At 42.7% G+C, this 27,547-nt stretch overlaps 13 protein-coding genes across 13 annotated transcripts; 8 read left to right on the top strand and 5 right to left on the bottom strand.

The window, feature by feature from the left end:
- Nucleotides 1-560: 560 nt before the first annotated feature.
- SAMD00019534_010720 (hypothetical protein) lies at nucleotides 561-2,412 on the bottom strand (the record flags this gene model as incomplete). The annotated part of the gene is made up of 2 exons (XM_012903039.1): nucleotides 561-1,810; nucleotides 1,884-2,412. The coding sequence occupies 2 exons, from the start codon at nucleotides 2,410-2,412 to the stop codon at nucleotides 561-563; spliced, it is 1,779 nt and encodes a 592-aa protein (XP_012758493.1).
- Nucleotides 2,413-3,468: 1,056 nt separating this feature from the next.
- Nucleotides 3,469-4,614, top strand: SAMD00019534_010710 (hypothetical protein; the record flags this gene model as incomplete). Its single annotated transcript, XM_012903038.1, has 1 exon — nucleotides 3,469-4,614. A coding segment is annotated over one exon (1,146 nt), but the record flags the coding sequence as incomplete, so codon positions are not given.
- Nucleotides 4,615-4,939: 325 nt separating this feature from the next.
- Nucleotides 4,940-5,660, top strand: SAMD00019534_010700 (hypothetical protein; the record flags this gene model as incomplete). Its single annotated transcript, XM_012903037.1, has 2 exons — nucleotides 4,940-4,989; nucleotides 5,465-5,660. The coding sequence occupies 2 exons, from the start codon at nucleotides 4,940-4,942 to the stop codon at nucleotides 5,658-5,660; spliced, it is 246 nt and encodes an 81-aa protein (XP_012758491.1).
- A 546-nt stretch (nucleotides 5,661-6,206) lies between these two features.
- SAMD00019534_010690 (hypothetical protein) lies at nucleotides 6,207-6,983 on the top strand (the record flags this gene model as incomplete). Its single annotated transcript, XM_012903036.1, has 2 exons — nucleotides 6,207-6,441; nucleotides 6,568-6,983. Coding segments are annotated over 2 exons (651 nt in total), but the record flags the coding sequence as incomplete, so codon positions are not given.
- A 306-nt stretch (nucleotides 6,984-7,289) lies between these two features.
- SAMD00019534_010680 (hypothetical protein) lies at nucleotides 7,290-9,028 on the top strand (the record flags this gene model as incomplete). Its single annotated transcript, XM_012903035.1, has 2 exons — nucleotides 7,290-7,579; nucleotides 7,678-9,028. The coding sequence occupies 2 exons, from the start codon at nucleotides 7,290-7,292 to the stop codon at nucleotides 9,026-9,028; spliced, it is 1,641 nt and encodes a 546-aa protein (XP_012758489.1).
- A 190-nt stretch (nucleotides 9,029-9,218) lies between these two features.
- Nucleotides 9,219-10,131, top strand: SAMD00019534_010670 (hypothetical protein; the record flags this gene model as incomplete). The annotated part of the gene is made up of 4 exons (XM_012903034.1): nucleotides 9,219-9,413; nucleotides 9,526-9,721; nucleotides 9,809-9,916; nucleotides 10,001-10,131. The coding sequence occupies 4 exons, from the start codon at nucleotides 9,219-9,221 to the stop codon at nucleotides 10,129-10,131; spliced, it is 630 nt and encodes a 209-aa protein (XP_012758488.1).
- A 217-nt stretch (nucleotides 10,132-10,348) lies between these two features.
- Nucleotides 10,349-12,703, top strand: SAMD00019534_010660 (hypothetical protein; the record flags this gene model as incomplete). The annotated part of the gene is made up of 7 exons (XM_012903033.1): nucleotides 10,349-10,779; nucleotides 10,856-11,150; nucleotides 11,219-11,336; nucleotides 11,426-12,115; nucleotides 12,193-12,335; nucleotides 12,403-12,501; nucleotides 12,572-12,703. 7 exons carry the CDS (start codon nucleotides 10,349-10,351, stop codon nucleotides 12,701-12,703), a joined length of 1,908 nt encoding a protein of 635 aa, XP_012758487.1.
- A 521-nt stretch (nucleotides 12,704-13,224) lies between these two features.
- SAMD00019534_010650 (hypothetical protein) lies at nucleotides 13,225-15,534 on the top strand (the record flags this gene model as incomplete). Its single annotated transcript, XM_012903032.1, has 1 exon — nucleotides 13,225-15,534. One exon carries the CDS (start codon nucleotides 13,225-13,227, stop codon nucleotides 15,532-15,534), a length of 2,310 nt encoding a protein of 769 aa, XP_012758486.1.
- A 32-nt stretch (nucleotides 15,535-15,566) lies between these two features.
- Nucleotides 15,567-17,222, bottom strand: SAMD00019534_010640 (hypothetical protein; the record flags this gene model as incomplete). Its single annotated transcript, XM_012903031.1, has 2 exons — nucleotides 15,567-16,996; nucleotides 17,084-17,222. 2 exons carry the CDS (start codon nucleotides 17,220-17,222, stop codon nucleotides 15,567-15,569), a joined length of 1,569 nt encoding a protein of 522 aa, XP_012758485.1.
- A 208-nt stretch (nucleotides 17,223-17,430) lies between these two features.
- Nucleotides 17,431-18,471, bottom strand: SAMD00019534_010630 (hypothetical protein; the record flags this gene model as incomplete). The annotated part of the gene is made up of 2 exons (XM_012903030.1): nucleotides 17,431-17,805; nucleotides 17,887-18,471. The coding sequence occupies 2 exons, from the start codon at nucleotides 18,469-18,471 to the stop codon at nucleotides 17,431-17,433; spliced, it is 960 nt and encodes a 319-aa protein (XP_012758484.1).
- A 547-nt stretch (nucleotides 18,472-19,018) lies between these two features.
- On the top strand, nucleotides 19,019-20,346 carry SAMD00019534_010620 (hypothetical protein; the record flags this gene model as incomplete). Its single annotated transcript, XM_012903029.1, has 3 exons — nucleotides 19,019-19,117; nucleotides 19,190-19,384; nucleotides 19,462-20,346. Coding segments are annotated over 3 exons (1,179 nt in total), but the record flags the coding sequence as incomplete, so codon positions are not given.
- A 43-nt stretch (nucleotides 20,347-20,389) lies between these two features.
- Nucleotides 20,390-21,581, bottom strand: SAMD00019534_010610 (hypothetical protein; the record flags this gene model as incomplete). The annotated part of the gene is made up of 4 exons (XM_012903028.1): nucleotides 20,390-20,738; nucleotides 20,806-21,040; nucleotides 21,105-21,412; nucleotides 21,562-21,581. The coding sequence occupies 4 exons, from the start codon at nucleotides 21,579-21,581 to the stop codon at nucleotides 20,390-20,392; spliced, it is 912 nt and encodes a 303-aa protein (XP_012758482.1).
- A 1,540-nt stretch (nucleotides 21,582-23,121) lies between these two features.
- SAMD00019534_010600 (hypothetical protein) lies at nucleotides 23,122-27,460 on the bottom strand (the record flags this gene model as incomplete). The annotated part of the gene is made up of 3 exons (XM_012903027.1): nucleotides 23,122-23,226; nucleotides 23,287-27,114; nucleotides 27,200-27,460. 3 exons carry the CDS (start codon nucleotides 27,458-27,460, stop codon nucleotides 23,122-23,124), a joined length of 4,194 nt encoding a protein of 1,397 aa, XP_012758481.1.
- Nucleotides 27,461-27,547: the final 87 nt, after the last annotated feature.

Below are 27,547 nucleotides of genomic sequence, written 5' to 3'. Positions count from 1 at the left end.
TATATATATAAACGATAGTATATGTATGTATTGTTGTTGAATTGAATTGAATTGAATTGAACGTGTGTATTTGTTATGTATGTGTGTGAATGAATGTATGTGTATGTCGGTGTGTCCGTGTGTAAATGAATGAATGTATGATTGATGATGAATGCATGGGTGATTAGTGTGAGCTCAGGCTTTGTCGGCCATCCATCAAATGAAATTTACCCCACGAGTGGGTAGTTTGGGTGCAACAGTGCAGTACTGTTCATCCAATTCGGGTCAGTGTTGTTTCTGAATTCCCAACTTTCACACTAACCCCACACAACTACCACTACTCCCCATCATCACCATCACTCGGTTTTTGCCTGGTAACCATACCCTATCTACTTAAATATTAGAGAATTAATTAATTAAAACTTAAGGTGATGTTGACATAGTCGCGACCCAACTTTAAAGTGTTAACACCTTATAAAGTAATAAATAATATTTATTATTCATTGTGTGGTCAATCATTCAATCAATCATTCAATCAATCATTCAATCAATCAATACATGTAAGTAATAATAATAAATATTTATTTGTTATTCTTTAGGAGTTTGGCACTTTCTGATGACTTGCCAGAGAATCGCCAGACAAGAAGTGTGACACCGCCAAGATTGATGAAGGCGATGGATACCCAAACTAGAATCCAAAAGTTTGATGTGGAGTTGACGATGAGTCCTCCAGCAAATACTGTGAGCATTGCCAGACTGGTCAGTGATGACTCAACACCACTGATGTTGCCGCGTATCTCGTCCTTGACGCCGCGCTGTACAAAATGAATCTCGCCAATCTCAAAGCCATACAGTCCAACTCGGGACACTACGATCAACACGAGGAAAATGTACTTGGTCACTGTTGTGCTTGGCAGCAGAGTGAAGACCAGGCCAGCCAGTAACACCGTGACACCCTCCTCAATGATGTAGATTGTTGCCGTGTTGATCATGTCGAAGCGGCGTACTAGTGGCTCAAACAAGAGAGTTGATATCAGGCCAAATAGTGCGCCAATACCTCTAAAGATGCCCAGCTGTAGGTTGGTGTAGCCAGCCGATGACAGATAGGCGGTGAGCAGTGGGTCGTGTGGACTGAGGATGGTGAACCAAAGGAAAACAAAAGCCATGATGACCAAGAACACTGGCTGCCGAATGAACAGCCGCCAGCCCTTGACAATGTTGGTGATCGGATTCCACTCACCCAAGATGATGGTTCTCCAACTGCAGGATCTACCGGTAGATGGCTGTTGATCAGCACCATTGGGGAGCTCCAGTTGGACCTCTGAGTACTCCAAGTCTTGTTGCTCTTGATTGAGTTGATCCATTGCCACTGCATTGTTGCGGTTGTTTAGTGATGGTACTAATTGGTGGACCACCTGAAGGAAGTAGAACTGAGGGAAGAATGATGCAAAGTTGAACGCGGCAATGGCAACGAACGCATTCAATGCGCTGACCTTTGGGATGACGGTGAGCAGGCCTGCAATGAATGGTGCCGACACCTCGGTGATCAGATCTATCTGTCTCATGCGAGTGTTCATTCGTGTGAGGCTAGAGTCCCTCTTGATCACTGCTGGCACCCATTTCCTCTCGACCGAAATGTTCATGATCTGAGCAGCGATCGAATGCAATGACGAAGAGAACAACAATGTCAAGAACATCAAAGTTGAAGGCACGTTTCCAAAGATGTCCAGTCTAACACTCTCATACTTTGTAGACTGTTTCATGAGAAAGAATAACATTGTTCCAGAAGTACCAATGGACAGTGCTTGCAAGGCAACGCCTATTCTAATCACTGATTATTGTTGGGTCGAGGGTTGAATGATTAGTAATCCATCAATCAATCAATCATGGAGGATCGGTATTACTTTTGAGCTTTCTTTCAATGTCTATAAGTCTTCCTACTGTTGGTCCCAACAGGATGCTGACGAGGGTGATTGCTAGACCATAGAGTGATGATGGAACCAGTGACTTGGGAGTGATGACGATCAATGTCAAGGGGACAATGAACTCCCACATCTTATCACCCATTCTCGTGATTAGATGTGATATCAACATGTAGTAGGACACAATTTTCTCAACTTCCAATGGAAGGTATTGCGATTCATCTTCATCGTCATTATCATGGTCCTCCAAATGTACATCTGTTAGAATTGCAGGTGATGTTGATTCTTGGGTCGTCTCTGCTGATTGATAATCATGATTGTTGTTGTTATTGTTGATGATTATATTGTTATTCTTCTCTGATGATAGTAGTGATCTTTGTTCATTTGAATCGGGTGACATTGGTTCAACAATCATTGTTCCATTCAGTATTGCTTGTTGTTGTTGTAGTTGATTGTCATTCTCATCATCATCTTTTATGACAATGTCTTCATTGACAATCTCATAACTCATATTATTTATTATTATCTATAACTATCTAAATATCTCTATGATTATGTATTGGTATTGGATAGTGTGTGTTTGTGTCCATTGTCTTTGCTACCCAACTGTCGCGAGGCAAGTGTGATATTTGATCAGTCTTTGGTGCAAGGTGCAAAGGACGGACTTGTTCCAGATTTTTTTGATCAAAATTGAAATAATTATGAAGTTTCAATTTGGGTTGACAGATGCTTCAACAAATAATTAATAATAAATTCAAACACTTTAGCTTATAACAAATACGATTCATTAATCTCAAATCAAAGGTCATTCGCTTTGGTCCGACACAAGTCTTGACTTGTGATCGATGATTCTCGCCCACACACAGTTCAAAATCAAAAGATGGGTAGATGTCGTGACCTCCATCGAATTTCCATTCGGTAACACAAATAAATAAAAGATGACCTCACAACTTGTGTTTATCTGTAAGATAGGTGTTTATGTGTGTGTTTATGTCAACATGTATTTGAGAGTTCCTGGTGAAGTGAGAAAGAGAGTGTGTGTGTGTTGAGTTGTATAATGACAATGAATAACCCTTCTTGTGGAGTGAATGAGTAAGTGAGTGAGTCACACAAATAGAGAGGGGATGGATAGAGAGAGAGAGAGAGAGAGTGAGAGAGAGAGAAGAGTATAATTATTAGTGTGTGAACACACACACATATACACACACACAATAGTAATAGTTGATATACACTCTCTTGAAATTAATTATGTGTACACATTCAATAACATTTCATTACACTTACCAAACATATTCCATTATATAATAAACTATATTATTATTTATATATATATATATATATAATATTATTTATTTAAATATCAATCAGAGACAGAAAGAAAGGGTAAGTGACCATTTTCATTGGACAATCAAACAAAGAATTAACAAATAACTAATTATAACATTAGACTAGATACATTAGATAGGAAAAATAATAATATATATAACTCAATGGCCTCAGATAAAGGTATATAGAGAGACAAATATTATTTAGTATTATTACTAATAATAATAATATGATAGGAACATTTTGTATTCTATCCTTGGATGGAGGTGGAGTACGCTCTGTAATAGAGACAGCTCTGTTACTTAGGATAATAGAGGTGTATCCAACATTCTTGGATAATGTAGATATGATTACAGGTGCATCTGCTGGTGGAATACTATCATTGGTACTTGCAATGGGCAAGACAATTGAGGAGACACAGGTATTCTTTAAGAAGTTGGCACCTGAAATCTTCTCAAAGTCATGGTACCATGAACTGGTGTCCTTGGACAGTGCCATTGGTTCAGCATACTCCAACTACAAACTTAAACAGGTGTTGAGTGAACAGTTTGGCGATATCAAACTGAAAGATCTCAAGAAGAAGGTGTTGGTGCCCAGCTTCCAATTGGACAATCAATCTACAGCTCATCTTCCAAATGGTGATGACCAAGATGTAAACGATAAAGAGATCGAGGACCATGACTTTGTGTTGATACACAATAGAGAGGCTGTGGATATGAAGAATAGAAGGTGGGCCCCACGTCTGTTCCACAACCTACACAACTCCAACACCAACAATCATCTTGCCGTGGACATTGCCTTGAGAACCAGTGCCGCTCCAACATACTTCCCAATCTATCAGGGTTTTGTTGATGGTGGTGTTTGCGCCAACAATCCATCACTATGCGCTGTCACCAGTGCCATTTCCTCGGGCATCCCAATGAAGTCCATCGTGGTCCTGTCTCTCTCTAGTGGCAGAGACGGCAAGTACCTCACACAGGACAAGTATGGCGCTGGAGATTGGGGTCTGGCACAGTGGGCGCCAACCCTTATCGACATGATCCTTGACTCCACAGTAGAGATCACAGACTTCCAGTGTGCTCAACTGCTCGGTGAGTGCTATCATCGTATCGATCCACTGTTGCCAAAGAGTATCGACCTCGACCAGCCCAAGTTCATTCCGACACTGGAGGACGTGGCCAACAGCGTCGACCTAGCAGCCACTCTACAATGGATTGAAAAGTATTGGTTCCAGCCAAAGCTTGCCAACAATCTATATAATACTACCAACAACAATAGCAGCAGCTCGACTACCACCACTACCACCACCACGACCACAACAACAGATTCCTCAAGTGGCAGTTGTACCTCCAAGTCGACAACAATCACTCAAAGTAGCGACAACTCTGCCACTTTGGTGAGGAATGATTATTGTTCACTTATGTGATCAATTACTCATTCGTGTCGAACAAGTGTCTATCTGTATGTGTTGTGTGTTTGTTTGTTTGTGAATGAAGAGAATAAACAATGTAGTTTGTGTGTGTATAACTTTGATAAACAGGAATGAAAAGAAGTCATGGTAGTTTTGGTATCGTTACCAATTTGTTTTTTTTAATTTTACAAACAGAACACACAACTTCGCGGCGACTATGAAGGAAACAAGATTGATAGCATTGACGTTCTTTCGCTTCGCTCCCAAGTAGACTCACCCACAGGTACAGATACATATAACCATGCAAAACGACGAGAAGAAGACTATCGAGTTGTACACTCCAAGAAAGTGGTATGTGTCATGATGCTCATTGGTTTAGACATCACAGCGCAGTAGCAGGGGCAGTGGTTGTGTCAACGACAATTACAGCAACAAATTGGCAATAGAATCAAAGATCACCACAATCCATGGAGTAGAGTGGACATAGCATAACATTCATGATGACAGAGTAGAACACAACAAAATACAATACAAATACAGGAACATACAGAATCATTGATTGATTGATTGAATGAATGAATGAATGAATGAATGAATGAATGAATGAAGATATTGTATCATTCGTTTTGGAGCACATGATGGAATGAAGATATTCATGGATCTATTACTACTGCTTCTGCTGCTGCTACTGCTGCTGCTGTCGCCTGGCGAGTGACAATACAGGACTATCAAACAACTAAACTAATCGATCGAACAATCAATCAATCAATCAATCAATCAATCAATCAATCAATCAATCAATCATCATTGAATTCAATTATTATAGCTCTGCCACCAACCGTTTGATCACTGCCAAGGATCACGCCTCTGTACAAATCAACATTGGTCACGTTAACTCTGAGGGACTCTACACTGGAAAGCAGACCACTGTTGCCTTCTGTGGATTCGTTCGCAACAACGCCCAGTCCGATGAGGCTCTTAACAGACTCGCTCAGAAGAAGGGATTCTTGAAGAGCTTCTAAGTCCTTTGACTGGCATCCACCACCTACACCCAAATAAACGTACGAACCTTTGATAACCCATCCTCTCCTTCGTCTAGCAAATACATTGCATTACAAGTATGTTGTGGTAAGCAATTGGGAAATAGAGACAGACACTTCCACCCAACCCAATGTGTTTATCCATTAGCCCCTTCATCAATCAATCAATCAATCAATCAGCAAATACACATCAAGGTGTAGAGGTAAGTAATAATAAGTGTAATAGTTGGTACAACCTGCTAAAGGTGGTGGACCTTATTCCCAGTTTTTATGATAATCATCCAACAATCCGATCGTTTTGATCAAAAAAAATATCCAAACCTTTAAGTGAGATGGGCTTCGATGGCATCACTTACTTTCTGCACCGTTGTCAACATTAAACGATCACTCCATCTCACTCATTCATTCATCCATCCATCTCACTCATTCATTCATCCATCCATCTCACTCATTCATTCATTCTCTCACTCAGTAACTCATTCAATCGTAAAGATATAAAGATATAAAGATACAAGATATATTTAATATAAGATGAAGTTAAAGATTGGAATATTCCTTTCATTGTTTGTTATTGCTGGATGTATACTATCGTTCTCGTTCGCATGGTTCCAGATCACACGTAAGCCCACATTTAAGAAAGACCAAGCTGATGCATCCTTCTACTGGTTGAACTACAGGTGTCAGACTTCATTCTCAGTAAGTACATCACTCAATCACTCAATCACTTCAATCACTCAATCATTACTCATTCATTCAATCACATGGAATCATTCCAATCAATCACACACACCACACATTCACACACACTAACCCACTCGCTCAATCAATGAATCAATCAATCAAACTCAATAATAATAGGATGATAGATATAGATATAATGAGAATTCAGTTTGTGATTCAATTGTTATTTCCAATGAGATGACAAAGACTGGCCAGATATTTAGTACCAGTCTGTCATTCCTCACTATTGGTACTGCATTGGCATTGGCCACCTGTTTGCTGCAGTTGATCATCTTCCTCTCGCCAAAGGCCTGCCGCTCATGCATGTGGAAGATGATGTGCATTGGATGTGCATGTGGAACCGTCGCCACACTGTTTATCGCCTTCTTTGCCATCTTTGGCCTGCCCAGCGCCTTCAACAACGACGAGCTTACCACCTCCTACTGTCGCGACCGCTGGTGCAGCAACATCTATGGTCAGGACAACCTATACAGGTGGATGCCCGGCGGAGGCTGGTGGGCAGCCCTCGGTGCCTGTTTCCTTGCTCTTTGCTCCTGTCTATTCACTGTTGCCAGTCATCGATAGACTATCTCTGGGCTCAACCATGTTAATTCATTCATTCATTCTCATCCATCACATCAATAAACCTTCAAAAGGGGTCTGCATGCATGTCGCTGCAGACTTGGTCGCGCGCACCTCAATGTATAAAATTCGCCAAGTTGCCTCAGGCAACAACTTCATTCTCTTTATCTTGTCTAGATTTGTTATATACATATACATAATACGATGCTGAGGTCACTGAGACAAGCAATACCAGCTTGCTCACCTCTGATCCTAGGGCCTCAATGTCGGTCATCATCACTCCTCCATCGATCATTTGCCACTGCCACAATGTCCACATTCAACAAGTCACTCAAACAGATTCAGACACATCAACAACAACAGACAGGTACCATAAAGACAAAAAAGACTACTAAGAGATCAACAACAGCTGATGATAATGAAGTAACAAAGATTAGAGATGAAGCATTGGCATTGTATTCAAAGTCACGAGCAACTTCAACCCTGAATGAAGTTGAAGTCGAACGACTATTATATCGATTCATCAAGAGTATGAATGAGTATCCCGACATACAGAAGAGCAAATACATCATAGTCGCAGCTTCAGGCGGTGCAGATAGGTAGGTCGACCCGATCGCTCACTCCATTCGCTCCATCACTCACTCCATTCGCTCCATCACTCACTCACTCATTCATCATCTCACTCAATCAATCAAAGCATGGCACTGCTGTTCCTGTTGAAGGGATGGTGCAATAATCATGGAATTGGGATAGTCGCGGTGACGGTTGATCATGGTCTGACTCCACCCTCGGAGGACATACCTGCGATATCAGAATGCATCAAAGCACTTGGTAGCGATATACAACATATTGTAATGAAGGTCGACTGGGTTGGCAGCGGGCCCCCTGCAACTGGATTGTTGGCGGCGTTGCGTCGACGTCGCTTTGACATCCTGAAACAGATAGCCGAGCGATTCGAAGCCAATGCAATATTCGTTGGATCCAATCGCAATGATCAAATAGAGACCTTCATACATCGTTTACAACATGGCAGTGGCATCGAGGGCCTGGCGGCAATGTCGCGGCGCGTCGACTCACCTGGCGGAAACATCAGCGTCTACCGCCCACTACTAGACATGTCAAAGGACGAGCTGTTTGGCGTATGCAACGTGTACAATGTCAGATTCACACATGATGCCACCAACGATATGACATCATTCGAACGCAATCGCATCCGTCTGGCGCTGTCACGCATGGACATCCCTCCCAAGGACTTCAACTCAGTGCTGTCAATCTTTCGCGAGTATCGCAACATGTTCCAACAACAGGTTGAAGAGTTCATCATGAACGAGGTGATGCAAACATTTCATCGTTGTCTACCAATGTTCTCTATCCCGCTGATCAGACTGGTCGAGCTGCCAGAACCCATCGCAGTGCGCGTGCTGTATCACGTGTCGATGGCACTGCGTGGCGAGCACATGTTCTTCAGACACAGCGAGTACGTGCGCATGTATCGTGCGTTAAAGCATACCAACAGCAAGACATTGGACAGGACATTCTTCTACATTGAGGACGAGTACCTTGTCGTCCACGGTCAGTCCATCTTCCCTACACACACAATCACAGTACCAATCAAGCAGGCTAACTTGGACGGCAAGCCCATCCAATTTGGTCCATACTCAATATCTATATCAATACCAAGTACAGACAGTACTGTTTGGAGTGACAACAACAATGTCAGCAACAACAACAACAATGACATGATGGATGTCAGTGCGGCCAACAAGACAGTGATCAGGAATCACAATTTACATTCTGTACGATATTATGACCCGGCCACTGACGAGTCGTTTGGAGGACATATACGTAAGCGACTCGGAGTGATATCTAGGCTTGCCAAGACATTGGTACCAGTGATAGTGAACGAAGACAACAAGATATTATGTATTCCACATACCAAGACATGGATGATACCATCCCGGTACAATGTATTCATCACACAACGTGGGCCAGCCTTCCAACTGAGTCTAGATCAAGATGACATGGATAACGGTACTATACTAACTTAGACACATATTGTAATAAATCAGGACTGGTTGGCTGCCACCTCCCTTCAACCAATCACACACGTCACTGAGGTCCTTTGTCGAGTCGACACACATTTTTGGTTGAACTTGCAACCAATTCACATTCACATTCATACTTTGTTGACTTCAAACACGATTCATACAGATATTTAGATTACACAGATAGATAGACATGGTATCAAAGTCATTGTATATTGTTGTCGTTACAGCACTGTTGATGCTATTGGCATACAATGGCGCAGAGGCTTTGACTATGCAAATCGAGCCAAAGAATCAAGAGTGTTACTACGAGAACGTCGAGGCTGGTAGAACATCCTTGATCAACTATCAAGTGATCAGAGGTGGTCTATTGGATATTGATGTCAAGGTAATGAACGAAACAAACAAACAAACAATCAATCAATCAATCATACAGTAATACAGATACAGTCATCTGACACACGCACCTTTGACAATGTCTTCAATGACACACAACATAGATATTCGATCCACAAGGAAACACATTGTACTCTAGACTGCACTTTGATACAACAATGAAGGGTAGACAATCGTTCACCGCTTCGAATACTGGTACCTACAAGCTTTGCTTTGGCAACGAGATGTCAAGGTTCACTGCCAAGGTCGTTACATTCACATGGGGATTCGAGGACGACCAGAAGGATTTGGTCAAGGGAGGTATGTAGCATAACATCCACTTCGTTCGTTGACCAGATAGATCACTAACTTTATTCATTCAATCAATCAATCAATCGATCAATCAAGATACTTTGAACCCAATGGATCAATCAATCCAAAAGATTGAGAGAGCGTTGCACTCGATTGTCATTGAGCAGAAGAAGATGAGATACAGAGAGCAAACAAACAGAGATAGTAAGTGATTTCTGATGAAGGATGATGATGCACGTGAATGAAGTGTTTCAGATGACTAACTTGACTTGTCTTTCCTTTGTTTAGCCTCTGAGAGCACCAACGCAAGAGTGGTCAGATGGACCATTATCCAACTGTTTGTTCTCGTCTCTATGGGTGTTGCTCAGATTTGGTACCTGAGGAAATGGTTCGATAGCAAGTCCACTCAAAGAGTCTAGACTCTCTCACTCTTTTGTCCAGGTGGCGTGCCAGATCATACCAGTGCATGTCCACGCCAATCAATCAATCAATAAACCTACAACATCAGCGCTTTAGAACATTATATATGAGTTTTGGTGACTATGAGTATGAATGTGATCATCACATTCGTCTTTATTTGATTGATGATCATCACACCCGATATTTATTTATATACAAATAAAATATATAACTACAATGTCTTCAGCTGATGTTGAGATGGGAGAGGTGAAGAGTAGCACTTCACCACCAGCAGGTGAGGCAACAGAGGCTACTACAACAACAACACCATTGACTATACAGACATTGGTGGACCTACCACATCCAAACTCATTCGTCGTGGCCGATAGGATCAGATCAATGTGCTCAACGATGATGGAACAGCGTGGCATGCCACAACAACAACATAGTGGCGATGGTTTGACTGACAGCGCAACGCATCAAACAGTACTATCATTGTTCATGGATCTGAAGGATGCCAATCGTACAGATCAATTTGCGTCAGAGGCCACCAAAGGCGATGTAGACAAAGAGCGTCAGAGGTTGGACAATATCAATCAACTCTATCAGAACTATGTATACGAGAAGAACCATCTAATGAAGGAGATAAGATCACTTACAGAGTTTGAGTATGTAATAATAGTCGCGAGTGAGGGCGTCATATCAACTCATACTCATACTCATACTAATGCTCGTCGACAATAGCATTGATAAGGATCAGCCAGTGTTGGTATCACAAGAGTACTATCAATCAAAGTGTGCACAGTCTGTGGATCATAGTAATAATGAAGAAGATGTAATGAATGGTGATACCAATGGTAACAACAGCAATAGACATAATGATATAATACAACGTTTGAACTTTGAGTTGGAAGAGCGAGCACAGATGGTTGAACAATTGGTTAATCTCGAGAAGGAGAAGAAGTCTATGATAGCACTCAATCGTACCAAGCAAGACTTCCTCCTGTCACTACCAAAGATTGTATCTGACTTGTCAAAGGTATGTCACAGACGAGATCGAGAGAGAGAGAACAAGACACGTACTAACTCCAACAACAATAACAACAGAGACTGTCAACGCTACAACCATCACTCAACTCAAGTTACAACTTGAATGTAGTACATTTACCAAAGCCATTATATATGATATATACATCCATCCTTTCATTCCAATCATCTTCAAAGAGTGAGTACACCTCGGCGACGTGTGCCACACTTGGAGCATCACCCCATTGGCGGCACAAACTAACCTCGCCACGCACCAACAACAACCAGAATCAGATCTCAACATCAAGATACAAGGTGACATGGACAAGGCCATTCAGTTCAATACAACTCAATCATCATCAACATCTTCATCATCATCATCTACTTCTCAAGTTACATCATCCATGGAAGATGACGTACAAGCATCAGGAACAGGCACATCGACAACAACAAAGACAGATCAGACAAAGACGACAACAACATCATTGGTACATCCACTCTCACTGGTATTCTTGTATAACATATCGAACCAGGTCGTCCAGCTTCAGTTCCAGTATCACGTCGACTTGAACTTGGTCAGCTTGGTCTCAAATGACATTAGCGATCAGCTCCACACCAACCTGTTCCCAGACGACACCATCGATCTGGCAGCAGAGTGCGCTGGCAGTGGCACAACACCTCCACCGGTGGTTAATGGACGTCTGTATCGATGGGTGCAGGTATTGGCTGGTCTGATGCAGTGTCCCACTCAATCAATTGGTAATCAATGGTCATTCGTCTCTTATATTCTCTCGATGATTGAGAAGCGAATTGCCGTCACTCAGAAGCTAAAGAAGCAGGTGTCATTGCTCAAGAAACAAGTAGTTAGCAAGCCATCCAACGATCATCGTTTCTCGATGACCCTATTCGAGGAGGTGGCACTCCACAGACATACTGTGGCACTTGCCTCCTTTAGACTTGTATTTCAGAATGCCAATGGTAAGTGTTATTCACTCATACCTCAGACAATCCGGATTGATTACTAACCATTGACTTGTATGATCATTCATGAACAGCTGAGATACATTCCAATGTAATAATCACAGAGTCTTCACCAATATTCACTATCCGATCAAAGGCACTCAAGCAAGACAACAACAACAACAACAACAACAATGCTACAAGCAATTATCTTTTATTGGAGAAGGAAACAATCAAGGTATGATATCCAATCAATATCAATCAATAATATTACTAATACTCACGAACGACGACTACTACAACAGAGTATTGAATCCGAGTTGAACTTACATTATATGATCGAGGACCAGACAACAAGGATGATGGAGGCCGCCACATTAGTAGATCAAATTGATAAGCTAAAGGTGTGTATATTCATTCCAAGACAAATGACTTTAGTCATGATAACAAACTAACATCCAATAATGTATCCAGTCGATATTGAACTTCTTGGGTGAGCCATTGACAAGCATTCAATCAAAGACAGTTGGAAGATTTAGACGAGGAAAGTTACGTAGTTTACCCTTGTCATTTGACACCTCAAGTCAACAATGGTCCCATAAATGATAGTCAGTTTACTTTTCTTGGAATAATTCGAATTATAGATCTAATGACAACTTATCTGACTTGATTTCTTATAAATCCAAGCATGTCAATGAATGATTTTAACAAAAGTGTGTTTGTTTGACATGTCACTTTTGTGAAGTGTGAAGTGACATTACTTTAGATGGGTTAACATTCAACTAATGGGTCATTCATCAAGTATTGATAGAGATAGAGATATAGATAATAGAGATATTGTTGTACAACAACGAAAGAAACAAAGGATATCAACGAACAACAACAATAACATGTCTATTCTACATACAAAGGTTTTGGAAAGGAAGTCTCCACTTCTTCTCTGGGTCAATGCTCCAACAAATGATTCGGAAGCACAAAAACAACAACAACAAGACAATAGACAATGCAATATTGATAGTTGCAAGACGGCCAGACACTCATTGGCCATATACTCTGTACTCAAACAACGTTATCTAGTGCGTACCATCATTCAATCAGTGAGCAAACATAAAATAATGTCCAGGACAATGATGTACCCTACTATTAGCTACACCAATAACAATACATTCGCACCGATCAAGAAGTATGATCAGATCTTTGAGGTGTCTTGGATGATTGATCATAATTTCATTGAGTTGCTTCGTTTGAAGCTGGAGAGACGTGAGCCACTATGGTTCACAAACAACGACATCAGGAAACTCATCCCATTAATGGACGCGCATCTCTATCAAATGATCGACCAACAATACAATCTCTTTGTTGGTATCAACTTGCTCAACGAGACTCTGTACCAACTGAACTTTCCTCTCTTTCGTCATCTGATCAAAGATGCCGAAGAGTCTGAGATCGAGGACATTGTCAATCCCATTCCCTACGTGCTCACCTCTGATGACCCTGACCTGCTCAAACTGATACTCAAGCACCATTCAACAGTGGTGCTCTCAACCAACAAGTATATCACTGAGTATGTACAGCCACCGGCGTTGGCCTCCACCATGCAGACACTCCTCGAGTTGGGCAAAATGGACATATTCGACAATCTTTGTGATAATCTTATGTACCTGATCATCAGACATGGCAACATCATTGTGTTTGAGAAGTATTATTCCACCATCTCTGAAGTGACCATAAGTCCATCACGATTCGAATACATTGTCGAGCAACTGCTTGATGTGGACAAGTTTACTCAATCATCCTTTGACACATTAGAGCATGTTATGATCAAGACACTCAACATGAAGAATGGTACACAATTGATAAAGCAGGCGCAAGACCATGTTGCGGGTCTGCTCAAGAACTGTGTTGGGTACATGAAGGAAGCACACAGCTTTATACTACTGGTTGAGTACTGGTTCCTGCTGAAAGGTGGCTTTCAATATCAGTTCAAGGCCAAAACCGCGAGGTTCAGCAACTTCCCAAGGTTATGCGGCACTATAGTCTTGCTCAACAATCAATTTCTCAGCAAGGAGCTCACCCAGTACATCATTGATCATGGTGGCCTGAACACGATCTACACTAAGGGCTCAATCAAACAAGTCAAGCTCGCCTATCAATTGTCCACAGAACCACCAAGACAAATCTTGATTGACAAGTCATCATTGGAGTTCATTGAATTAGTATACGGATGGCATCAATCCACTCCTCAGTACCTCGCGCAGAACATTGTCCAGAAGAATATAGACCCTTCGGTTGTCTCATATCTACACAGCAAGGGTGTATCAATCGAGAGGAAGGTTGTGCAGAGGCTGTGCGCCATGGGTCACTTTAAGCTGGCTCACTCCATCTTTCCCTTCATCAACAACAACCCCAGCAATCTACTGTTCGAACTCGTCGGTGTGCCAGATGTGGATGAGTTGGAGAACATACTGTCACTCAATCCCAAGTTCCCTCTCAGACTGTTCAGTTTGAATGGTTCAAGTTGTGAGTCCATCAAATACTTGTTGGAACACTCTCAAGCATCCGATCAAGAGAAGACCAAGCTACTCAGTATCCAAGGTACAAAGAGTATCGAGCACATTCATCTATTCTATCAACATTATCGTGGTCTCATGACGGAGATTGAGGCCAACTGCTCTCATATGTTGATGCTGCTGGTGAATCGACAGTTCAAGATGTTGCCACTTATCATGGACAAGTTCGCTGGTGACGTCCGACAGTCAATATTCATGTTCTTTGGTGAGCTGGCAACCCCAGAGCAGTTTATGGACTTTGCCGAGCTGTTGTGTCTGCACAGAGGAGTGAAGGAGATTTCCGAGCTGACAAACAAGTATACCAAGGACTTTGAGAGAACGCTGGGACGTGCTCTAAGTGTTGGCAACGTTGAACTTGCTCGTCACCTCATGAACCTATTGGAGACTTATGGAGCAGGCACGGACTACAAGTCACTAGTGAATAATTGTTTGAGCACGGATCGAGTGGAGTCTTTGGTGTTCATGATGGAGCAACTCAAGACCAACAATGTGGATATAGATGGATTGAACATACATGAACTTGCACTGCGCTCAGCAATGTCAGTCAATTGCAATAGACATCTCATGGAGCAAGATGATGACTACAGCTATGATACTCAAAAGTTCAAAGAAGCATCCAATCCACTCATCAAGCTGGCACTCGACAGAGGTATAATCACACCGAATCATGTTGTCTTCAAGAGGAAGATGATGGTACCATTCATCGCCAGGTGGAGGAGACTGAGAGCAACATCAAACACATTAACAACCCACACACCAAACAAGAAGAGGAAGAGCATACCAACAGCAAGTGAGAGTTCAAAGAAGAAGCCAAGGAAGAGGAAGATAGATATAATCAGTGATAGTGAAGATGTTATTGTATTATAAATGTATAAAGATAGATAGAGATATATCATCAACTAGAAGTTGAAGTACTTGTATCTGAAACGTGAGGTGAATACCATCGTCTTTCCATCATCAGAGAGATCGTGGCGGACACTAAACCGTGGCTTTAGACCGTTGTCCACATAGATGTCAAATGATCGTTTGGCACTGATTAGTGCTCTGATAGAACGGTTGTTTGTCATACTACTTCTTAGCCACGACATAGTGTCCTCCCAGCTGGATCTTGAATCGAGATTATAGTTATCATGTAAATGAACGACTATCTCTTGAAGGTTGCTCCAGCTGTTGTCTAGAGGCAAGGTGAATGGGGTTGTGGACACGAGTATGACAAGGCTCCTCAATCCAAGGGGTACGAATGGTTGGATATCTGAATTGAACAAGTTGCTTGGACACTCCAAACTAGTCAATGATGGACAGTTGCGAATGGCAATGTCAACACCATTGGAGCAACAACTGACTGAGAATGTTTCCAATGTTGGTGGCAAAGGTGATATCATAGTAGTTGAGTGGAAGGACTTGATTGCCAATGACTTTAGACGACTGGGCAGTGTGCATACACTCTCACTGTACACACTAAGAGATAGATTCTCAAGTTGATCTGGGAGAATGATATGTTGAGTCTCATTACAGATGAGCCTGCTAAAGATGAATGTCTTTAGAGAGGTTGGGAGGACACCTTCTTGAATGTTATGAGTGAATGTTGATCCAATATCAAAATATACAAGTCCTTCGTGCAATGCACCGATCTGGATGGGCTGGTCATATTGATCGAGTGAGAGGTAGGTGAGGGAGGATGGGAGACATCCCGCCTTTAGCCCAACATTGAACGCCTTGGAGATTGATAGTGTTTCCAGGGAGGTTGGCAAGAGGCCAGGAGTGAGATCGTAGGTGTAATAGTCGAATGTCAACTTCTTGATGGCATTGGAAAAGAATCCAATGGGAGGAATGCTCGTCAGGCGTCCAATGTGTAGTGTCGTCAGTGATTTCAGTTCCGGGGAGCTGGCCCAGGTGATTGGGTTGATCTCACTATGAATGTAGAGTTCAGTGAGGTTGTGTAAATTGTTGATTGGTGGGATCAGCTGATTGATCCGATGAGTGATCTTGAGTTTGGTCAGTGATGTTGGGATTGATACGGGATGGAGGTGGTAGTTTTCCAGACTTAGAGATTTCAATGTGCTTGGAATGAGTCCGGTTAAGTAATTGAGGTATGGCGCATTGTGCGATCTACTAAACTCAAGGTTGACCACTGACATGGGTATTGCTTCAGTATTTAATGGTCTGTCAACGTTGTATTTAAGAGTTGTGATCGTGCTTGGGATGAAGCCTGGTGCAATGTCAACGCAATCATATGATCCTCTCAACTCAAGTGTTGTTACATTGGGTGGGAAGTTATATGATGTATTGTCGTCATGTAAAGGTGTGCTCTTCTTCAATGATATTCCAACTGTTTGAATGACCAACGAGAGTAATAGTGACTTGTGTCAGTGTTGTTGCGTTTATACCATCATTGATGGATGTAAAATGTACATACATATATCTTGATCAATTGGAAGCTTATTATAAAGTGTCCACGCTCGCTTTGATGTTAGACCAATCATAAATTGGTCCACCTGTGGCGCCATGATCAACACATTTACAAAGACAATGTTTGGAAGTGAGTCAAGAGACATTATATTATTATAATAGTAGTAATAGTTAGTTGTATGAGCGATTGGTCGGTTGATTGATTCTTGTTGTGTGTCAGATCATTTATTTTGTTGTGTTTCCAAACTTTTGGTCAACTTCGAAGAAACTGAAACCTCGCTCTGAAGATCAAAGCGAGCTTAATCTTTCAAAATATCTCCTATTCCTTGGAACAAGTAGTTAGGGTACACTACTCTACATCAAGTACCATGCAGCAGCCATCAGTACCAGACATGTTAGGATAGTGTTGGGATGTATAAGGAGTCCTGATCCTCCATTGCCACACAGATCCATTTCAGCCATTGGTACACCACACTTGTTGTAACAGGTGCCTGGAATTGGTTGATCAACCTTTGGACACTTATTGTTCATTAGACACGAGTTGAAGTTGGTGAACATTGATTTGGTCACCTTGTTAACATCGATCGTCAAAGCACATGAACCAATGGAAGGTGATGACTTGCCATCACACTTACAAAGTGCATTGTCTGTCATCTTCCAACATGTTGACGAGTCATTGCACTTGGTATTGGTCAATATATTCTTGCTCTGGCACTTCTTATCAATGCACTATAAGATTGAATGATGGAATGAGTCAGTGATTGATGAATGCCCATCCATGCATGTCGACATGAGTGAGTAATGACTTACGATCAAACCTTGGGGCACATCACAATCGATTGACATATCACAGTCACCTCCGGATTGGACCGAGAGGTATGGAGTACATTTGCCATTCAAACAGTTGCTCATTGGCTCACATTCATCACCGTTCTTGCAATCGGATCCATCTGGTGGCGGGACGGCACAAGCTCCATTCATACATATCTCGTTGTATTTACATGAGAAGGAGGTGGAGCAGTTGGGATAGGTGACGCTGGTACATCCAACATTGGAGCAAGTCAGACCTCTTGAACATTGAGTATTATTGGTGCACTCTTCGCCAAAGCCAAGGTATTTCTCCGAGACACATCTATTGGTCTTTTCATCACAGGTGTAGAAGTTGGTACAATGCTTGATGAGTCGACAGTCCTCTCCATTGCCGGGTATTGTTAAACATCTGTATGTGCCATCATCAGTTAGTGCACATCCACTACCCTTTGAACATATACTTGTTGTCTTATTGCAGACTTCATTTAACTTGACACATGATTGACATGTTTGACCATTAATGGTACTAATGGTAAATGTTATTGTCAACAACAATGTCAACAGGATATAATTATAATTGGACATTTATAAACTATTAACTTATTATTATTATTATCTATAATGATTGTATGAATGATTGAATGAATGATTGATGATTGTTTGATGTTGATGCTTCGGTGTGGACAATAACAACATTGTTGTTGACTATCTCCTGCTTGTTGATTGATTGGCTTTAGCCAATGATGATGAAGCGTCAACTGAACTCGCGTGTGTGCTGACAATTAAACCGATCGATTGGTGGGAGGTCGTCCAATGGCCTTATTGAACACACCAATCATCTTGCTCAAACAATACTGATTGAATCAAAGTTATTTATGTTTGATTATTATTCGTTTGTTATTGTGAAAATAACTCAAAATATACTTCACATCACTGATCTGATGTCATCAAGATCATTGTTTAGTCCTGAAAAGGACTAAGATGGTGCGAAGATTCCATTTGAAGTTGGGGTACTTCCACTTGTGTGTGTGTTCATCCAATCAAGTGATTGTTAGTTGAGCAACACACTTAACCAAACATAAATAAATAAATAAATATATATATACAAACAAAGAAATAAACAAGCATAAGCATGACTTCAGCAATAGTAGATCGCGATGTATATATTGTAGAATGTGTCCGTACACCAATTGGTAGAGGATATAATAATGGAATGCTACACTCTATTCAGGTATGGACTACGACAATGATTGAATAGTGTCAATGAATCAAGTGATCTCTAATCAGATGGGGCAATATATAGCCAGTTGACCTACTTGCAATGACACTGGATGAGTTGATGAAGCGCAGTGGAGTTGATAAAGGATTGGTTGAGGATATCATTGGTGGTGTCGTGTCACCTGTCAAAGAGCAAGGTGCCAACATACCAAGGTTCGCTGCACTCAAGGCTGGTTTCCCAAGACATGTACCTGCTGTCCAATTGAACAGAATGTGTGGAGTATGTATCATTCAATCAATCAATCAATCATCCAATCAATCAATCAATTATACTGACTCATTCAATCAATCAAACAGAGTGGACAACAAGCTATTCACTTTGCTGCACAGGCTATTGCTGCTGGAGATATAGATGTTGCCATTGGATGTGGTGTGGAGATGATGAGCATTGTACCAATGGCTTCAGATTGGCAGATGGACAACTCTGACTTTGTAAAGGGATTCGACTTTAAGGTCTTGCATCAGGGTGTGTCGGCAGAGATGATCGCTGAGAAGTACAAGCTCACTCGTGACGAGCTCGACCAGTTCTCAGGCCGTTCACATGAGTTGTGCGACCGCGCTGCCAAGGCCGGCTACTTCAAGAGTCAGATCATGCCCATCAAGGTTGGCGACAAGGTGTTTGACCAGGACGAGGGCACACGTGTGCCAGTCGACTATGCCAAGATGAAGAAGCTCAAGACTCCATTCAAGGAGGGTGGTCTGATCACTGCGGCCAATGCTTCACAGATCAGTGATGGCGCATCGGCCGTCCTGCTATGCTCTGGCAGGAAGCTCAAGCAGCTTGGACTGAAGCCACGCGCCAAGATCATCACCTGTGTCGTTGTTGGCTCAGACCCCGAGTACATGTTGCTGGGACCAATCCCCGCCACACAAAAGGCACTCAAGAACACTGGCATGACCGCCAATCAGATCGACGTCTTTGAGATCAACGAGGCGTTTGCTTCTGTCGTGCTCTCATGGGTCAAGGAGCTCAAGATCGACATGTCCAAGGTCAACCCCAATGGAGGTGCCATCGCTCATGGACATCCACTTGGCGCCACTGGTGCCATCCTAATGACCAAGATGGTCAACGAGTTGGAGAGAACTGGACAGCGTTACGGATTACAAACAATGTGCATTGGATTTGGCCAAGCAACCGCGACCATCATCGAGAACTGCTCGTACAAGCCTCAGCCAAGGTTGTAGATCAGACATGTATTGAATGTAATGAATTATTGAGATATCTCTATCTCTCCAACAAGTCTAAACAACCATTATTGAATCGATTGATCAGTTGGTCGATGTCGGTTTCGAGTTCGAATGTCTCTCCATGTTCTTGGTCAATGATGTCAAACACTTGCTTGAGGAATGATTGTTTGTACGCACTGAGGAGCTTGCCCTTGTCCCTCAACGTTGGATTGTCGGTCATTAGTCGATTGATTGTTCGACGCATCTCCAAGTCAAGTTGATGTATCGCATTGCTCTTTGTTGCTTCCCTATCATGTATCTTCTTCTCTTGTTGTTGCTCTACTACCACTTCATCCTCACCAACATGTTGATTGAGTAAGCCATATATCTCTTCCCATATTCGTTGTCTACACGGTTCAGTTCAAGGTTAGTAACCTAGTATCAAGGTTGTCCCTCTGATGTACATGTACATACATGTCCAACTGTTTGTATGAATCGTTTATAAAGTTGATCGTTGGCATGACCATTGTGTTGGACTCCCATCGATGTGATGGAGATGGCTCCTCAAGTATTGAATCCATCTTCTCAATGACAGCATCAGAGACTGTGATTGGACTATTCTGTATAATTTGAAGAGATCTCAATTGATTGTTGGCTTTCGACAAGTATGCATCTTTATGAAGATACAGTTGACAGAAGCCAGAGTTGTCTTGGGATGATGATGCATGTCAGATTGATTGATCGATTGAATGATCTAATGATTGATCACATACATTGTTTAGCCAACTTAAAGTAAGTATATCGCATGCTCTTGAAGTAGAGATTATCATCCAATAGGATGATGTTGGTTTGGTTGTTGTCCATGTTTGAGCGGAGGGCTGAAGTAGTCGAACTTGGTTCTAGAGGTGGTAGTAACATCGTTGACATTGATGATGTTGATCCAATGATTGACTCTATTTGATTTTGTATCTCTTGTCTAACTTGCTTCCATAATGTTCCACCATGTTCAATCTGATCAGATGATGATGATGATGATGGTTTTGATGTACTTGATTGATGTTGTTGTTGTAGTAGTAGCAGTCTTTTATATATATTATCGTATTCAATATGAAAGAGTCGATATGTTGTGTTGTTCAAGTGATCACATAAGAGTTGACACAAGAAACTCTTTCCTAGAGGTGAGTAAGTAAGTAATGTGTGAATGAATCAAAGTTACTTTAACTAACATACCTGATGCAGGTAATCCACATAACAATACAAGGTTGGACTGATGTTTGAACATATATCTTATATCTTGTTGGTTGAACAAACTATCCATTTAATTTATTTACTTGGTGTTTCAAAATAAATAATATGATCAAGGAAACCAATAAATTCTAGACTACACAATTTCTATTTTCCATAATGCTCCTTCAGTAGGTGCATTACAATAATTTACATCGGGTGGACTAGAGTCATCATTCTTGGTTAGGTCTAAGGCACTTGCAAACAAAATGTATGTAATAATAATATTAAAAGAATAAATATCTTTCTATTAGTATGTTTCATTTTTATTATTATTATTATTATTTTTATTATTATTGTGAAAGAATAAATATATTTATACATTTGTTTGATTTATATATCAATAATGATCGGAATTATTTATTTCAATATTTGTTGTACTAGAGCGTCCTGGGAGAAAACCAGCATTTGTACGCTTGCAATCGGATGTTTGGCAGGTAGCTGTGACAGACAACGGGTAGCTCTAGTACAAGCCAGATTATTCCCTATTTGATTCCACCATTCTAATCAATCAATAATCCACGGATCACTCATACAATTCATTGGTGGATATTCATGTGAAATTTCCAAAATAAATAAATGTCCAAAAAGTGATATATTTTAACCTTTTTTCTTYCAAGCTTTCCAATGTAAAATACATTTTAAAATAAATATCATCCTCTTTCTTTAACTTGTCTAATAATAATGTTAATTCACTAATTTTCTTTTYCAAGATCGATTATATGGTCCTTATAATCTTTTTCAGGAAAAATCTTATTTAAATTAACCGCTACTTTAAGACTAAACTTAAGTTTAAGTAATTCTTGGTTATCCAAAAAGGCTTGTAAATAATTGTGTTGTATCTTATTAATTATCTTTTTCATTTCTACTTCAATGTTCAATGCTTCTTCACCTTCAAATTCGCTAGGTTGGTAACTATGATAAATTACATCATCTGGTGGATTAATAGAGGTAGCTATCTTGGTTTCGTCTATTGCATTTGCAAGAGTAAAGTAGGTAATAAATATTATAAGAATAAATATCTTTCCTATATGTTTCATTTTGTATTCAATTATTATTATTATTATTATTATTCTGAAATGAATTGTAATATTTTTCTTCCTTTATAAAGGATTGGAATTTTTATTTTTTTTTCAATAATATTTAACCCCTCTCCATCAAGCAGCAAATTAGTTATTAAATTTTAAAATTATCAATAAATTATAGAATTGGTTTTATCAATTAATCATTATCAGAGATTTGAAATATCTACAATATCTTTAGAATATTCATGTATGTAGAATTTTTATTAATTAATAAAATCTTAAACATATTGCCTATTATTATTTGATTGAAATAGATAGTTTGATGAGCCACAGCGGGATAGGAAAGGGAAGGAAACATCCTTTAGTTGTGTTTAACATTATTGTACCAAAGAGGAGTGGCAATCAATAACGCTCAAAGGTGTTGTTTATTGGAGTCATTTAGTAGTGGTCTACTGGAGGGGGTCATGACACTGGTCTATAACTATACAGTGGGCCATGTTGGGAGAACACCAGCATTGGTACGCTTGCAATCAGATGTTGGGCAGGTGGCTGTGACAGAATACGTGTAGCTCCAGTACAAGTCATTCTAGTGGATAATTATATTATATTAGGGAATGAATGAATGAGCGATGGATGATGAACTTACGATTGATACACCTCCTCTGGTGAATGCCTCCTCGGGTGCGCCAGTCCAGGCTGGGTTGACTAGCTTGATGAATAGGTTGCTGCCATCAAAGTAGTAGAGTCTGCCTGTGCCAGAGAGTACCTGGGCAACTGATGTGGCAGCAGTCAGTGTCTTTTTGTTGGAGAGCCAATTGTAGTCTGCGGTACCAGAGAATGTTGACGAGGCAGGGTATGGTATGGCAAGTAGGATGTAATGTCCGAATGGGATTTGACGGATGTCCAACGTGAACTTGGAGGGTGAGACCAGGTTGTCAAAGTTCAGGAACCATCCCAGATCGAGAATGCCCGTGATACCAGGGTTGCTGGTGAAGATGGCTGTCTGGCCACCGGCTGGCAAGTTCGGTCCGAACAAAGACGAGTTGCCCAGCACGTTGTTGGTGCTGCCGGCGTATGTCATGCCCGGTGACTCAAACTCGATGTTGCCGACCATGTTGCTGCCCAATGGACAGTAGTGCACCTTCCAGTCAGCGTTGTACTTGCATGCGCTGTTGAAGTTCCACCAGGAGAGCGACGAACCAACGATCTGGGGGGTCGACTCGCCGACAATGGAACCATCCCAGTCTATAAAGTTGAAGTAGCGACTGGATCCTGTCTCGCGCACATAATGTCCGATGCGCTGAGACATCTGCACATTCGTGAATGTGATACCCTTGGTGGCAGAGATTTGTTGTGGCTTGAACTGATCACTGTGAGTCATGGACACGATCACGGCGTTATCTTCCTCTGGTGTGCTGGCGCTGGCGTCGTGCTGGAAGTTGCGGAAGTTGATGTTGGTGATAACTGTGTGAGTGACCGTGTCGTAGAACTGGAAGCCCTGACGCTTGGTCGTGCCGTAGTATTGGTCGCGACGTTGGTCCACTGGGTTGTCTGAGAAGGCGTTAACAATGGCGTTGTTGAGCCAAGCCGAGCCAAACACTGTGCCCGAGATCTGGTTGTCGTGCGACTCGTAGCCGTTGATCTCAATCTCATTGCCCCAATGTCCAATGCCACCCTGGCACAGCGATACCTTCATGTTGGTCCATTGCATGAACAGTTTGTTGCCAGCTGCGTCGGTTGTGTCACGGTCCTGGCGGCCAGAGATGTAGGTGAGGAGATCGGTCGTGTTGTCCCTGTAGTAAAGGCGACCACCACAGTAGACGCAGGCGCCAAACGACTCGAAGAAGTAACCGGACGAGTGTGCAGTGTTGCCGTCAAACTTGAGTGTGACTCTCGATTCGGGCTTGATGTCAGTGCGGTTGCGGTAGTTACCCACGGGGAATTGCAGGTTGGGGAAGGAGTACGAGGCCCAGCCACCCGAGGCAGCGTTACCAATGATTGTGTTGTAGGCGTTGGTGATGTAGTAGCAGCCGGCGGCGGCGTCGGCGGGTTGAGTGAGCGAGGCGGTCTGATTAATGTACTCTCCGATCTGGCCATTGGCAGCACCGTTGGCTGGGCGGCCAATGGTGTGTACGTATGCGGCCAAGTTGTAGGAGATAGTGTTGTTCTCCTCGACACCGTCCTCAATGTAGTAGCAGTGACCCAATGTGTCGTACGCAACATTCTGTGTGAGCAGCAGGTTGTGGGTGCCGTGGATGGTGTAGCAGCGGTAGAATGATTGTTGAGTTGAACAGTCCGAGATGTATGAGTTGGTCACATAGTTGGCGAGATGGAAGTGCAGTGGGTAGCGACCCTTGAGGTTGGTCTGACCCATCTTGATTAGTTGGATACCAGCGAACTGACCGTTGCTCATGGTCAGGACGTGGCCACCAAAGCCAGCGGCATCAGAGTCGTTGTCGCCACGGAACACTATACGACGTGACAGCAGACCGACCTCGGCTTGGTACTCCTGTCCTCCATAATGGAAGAAGCGGAGGGGCTCAGTGAACTCGACGATGTTATTGGAGACGGCACGGATTGTGCGCACCTCATTCTGTGGGCTGCGCTCGTCCTGGTACTTGGACGTGGTGATGAACACCTGTTGGCCGGGCTCCCAGTTAACATTGTCCTGCAGGTAGATTGTGGACTCGAAGGCGTAGGCGCTGGCAGCCAGACGCGACCATGTCTTGTAGTACTGCTTGCCTTGAACACTGATGTAGCCGCCCTTGGCCACGGCAATACCCTTGCTGCCCATACGAGGTGAGATGGTGTCTCCCGCAGTGTATGAACCGCTGAACACCAGCTCGATGTTACCATTCATACGGCATGCGCTTGAACCCATGAGCAGTTGGCCGCGGACGTCAATGTCGTGGATGCTCATTGAGTATGAGGAGTCGGAGAAGATGAGTTGGGAGGTGGCCGGGATGACGATCTTTTGGTATACGACGCCACGCACGATTGAACATGATGAGATGAGTACCTTGGTGTTCTCGGGCAACGTGATGATTGATGATGGAGATGGGATGACTCCGCCCCATGTGGCAGGGTCGTGCCAGTGAACCAGGCCACTCTGGAGATGTGGACATGTGCTCCTGTCCTGAGGCGTCAGTCCGCTCGTAGCCTTGGGCAACGTGACCAACATTGAATCCTTGGAGAGCAGAGTTGGCTGAACAACGGCTGCTGGCATTGCTGTGAAGCGCATGTTACGGAAGTAGACTGTGGAGTTGAAGCCGGGTGGCTTGGACTTGAGACGCAGGCCAATTGGTGTGACTGGTGCCTCCTTGGTTGGCACAAAGGTCATGCTCACCGAGGTCCATGCAGTGTTGGTGGCGAGGTTGGTGCCTGTTTGAGTGAAAGCCTGACACTCGCCAGCCTCCACGACGCCATCCTCAAAGTAGACCTTATCGCGAGACACGTTGTAGAAGGGGAAGGTGCACACAGACAGGTTGTACACCTTGAGATCGGCTACGGAAGTGAGTAGGTCCACTTCGATCTTGTATGAGTAACCCTTGCGCAGGTAGAAGTCGCGGTTCATCGACATCATCACAAAGTCAGACGACTGCCACTTGACCTGGGTGACACTGAGTGCGTTACCCACGTCGATGCTGCCGAGCATGGCGCCAGCGGGAGTCTGGACGTAAGAGACGAGTGCGCCCAACCAGTTGTTGTAGTGCCAGTCGTTGTAAGATGGCATGTTGATGACATAGGCTGGCGACATGGTGGAGAAGGCGGGTGAGGCGGGGCCGTCAGCGGCTGGCGCAGCATCCCTCCAAGTGGAGTCGAGTGGACAAGTCTCGACGGCGATGAAAGAGACTCCCTTATCACCACGCAGATTGATTGATGATGAAGCACTGCCACATGAGCCAGCAGTGACCAGGGTGGTGTCAGATGGGGTCTCGGTCATTGTGCATGTACCATTTATCAGAGGCTTGACGTCCTTGGCCGTAGTGATGGACAGGGAGCCGTGGTATCCGGTCATGAACTGGACGTTCACGGTCTCGGGTGTGGTGACCTTGACGTTGGCGTTTGTTGTCGTCTGGAAGTTGGCCAGCACGACTGGTGACTGCGAGCACAGGTCCAGGTTGGTGACGGATAGTCCATTGAACGAGATGGGGAAGTCGAATCCATTGCACGCGTTGACCTTGATCGTTGTGGCTTGAAGGCCAGACATGTCGAGGCTGCCCTTGCCCGTATCCAAATTGATCGATTTGAACACATAACCAGTGGGCACACGGATAGTCACGACGACGGTCAACTCATCCAGATTGATTGCCAAGACGAATGTTGAAAGAGCTGTCAGCACCAACATTGTTGAGAGCATCCTTGATGGAGTGCTCTGATTGGATGTGAAAGTGAAGGACACCATCAAACAAAGCAATGTTACAAAAGAGAACTGTCCAGCCAGCTTATTTGCTGATGACAATGTTAGTAAGTCCTAAGTGTGTGAGGGGTGGGGTGGGCAAAGTTAGGCTGGGATAGTTCCAGTGAGTGGGAGTCTTTGAATCGATCAATGAACATACATCGATGGTGAAGTTGTTGGTTCCATCATCTTGACGAATGATATCTTTGTATTGGGCTGATCCACGTGAGAGTGAGAATGATATCTTGGGCTTGTCGACTAGAGTGCCATCGACTTGGAATTTATACAAAGTCTCAACTTTCTTTGACTTTACAGAGATTGTATCGCCAACCTCTGCATCACCCAATTGTTGTTCTTGTCCAAATGTCGTCGGTAAAGATAACAATGACAATATTATTAACAATACAATTAATAACTTCATTATTTCAATAAATAAATAAATAAATAGAGAGATAGAGTACAAAGAGATAATAAAGTTAAGTTAAGATCAAAAGTGATTTGGAGGATT

Source organism: Acytostelium subglobosum (assembly GCF_000787575.1).
Source record: "Acytostelium subglobosum LB1 DNA, scaffold: scaffold2, whole genome shotgun sequence".
Classification (NCBI taxonomy): domain Eukaryota; phylum Evosea; class Eumycetozoa; order Acytosteliales; family Acytosteliaceae; genus Acytostelium; species Acytostelium subglobosum.
Note: the sequence above shows the minus strand (reverse complement) of the source record. Positions and strands in the feature narration are given on the sequence as shown.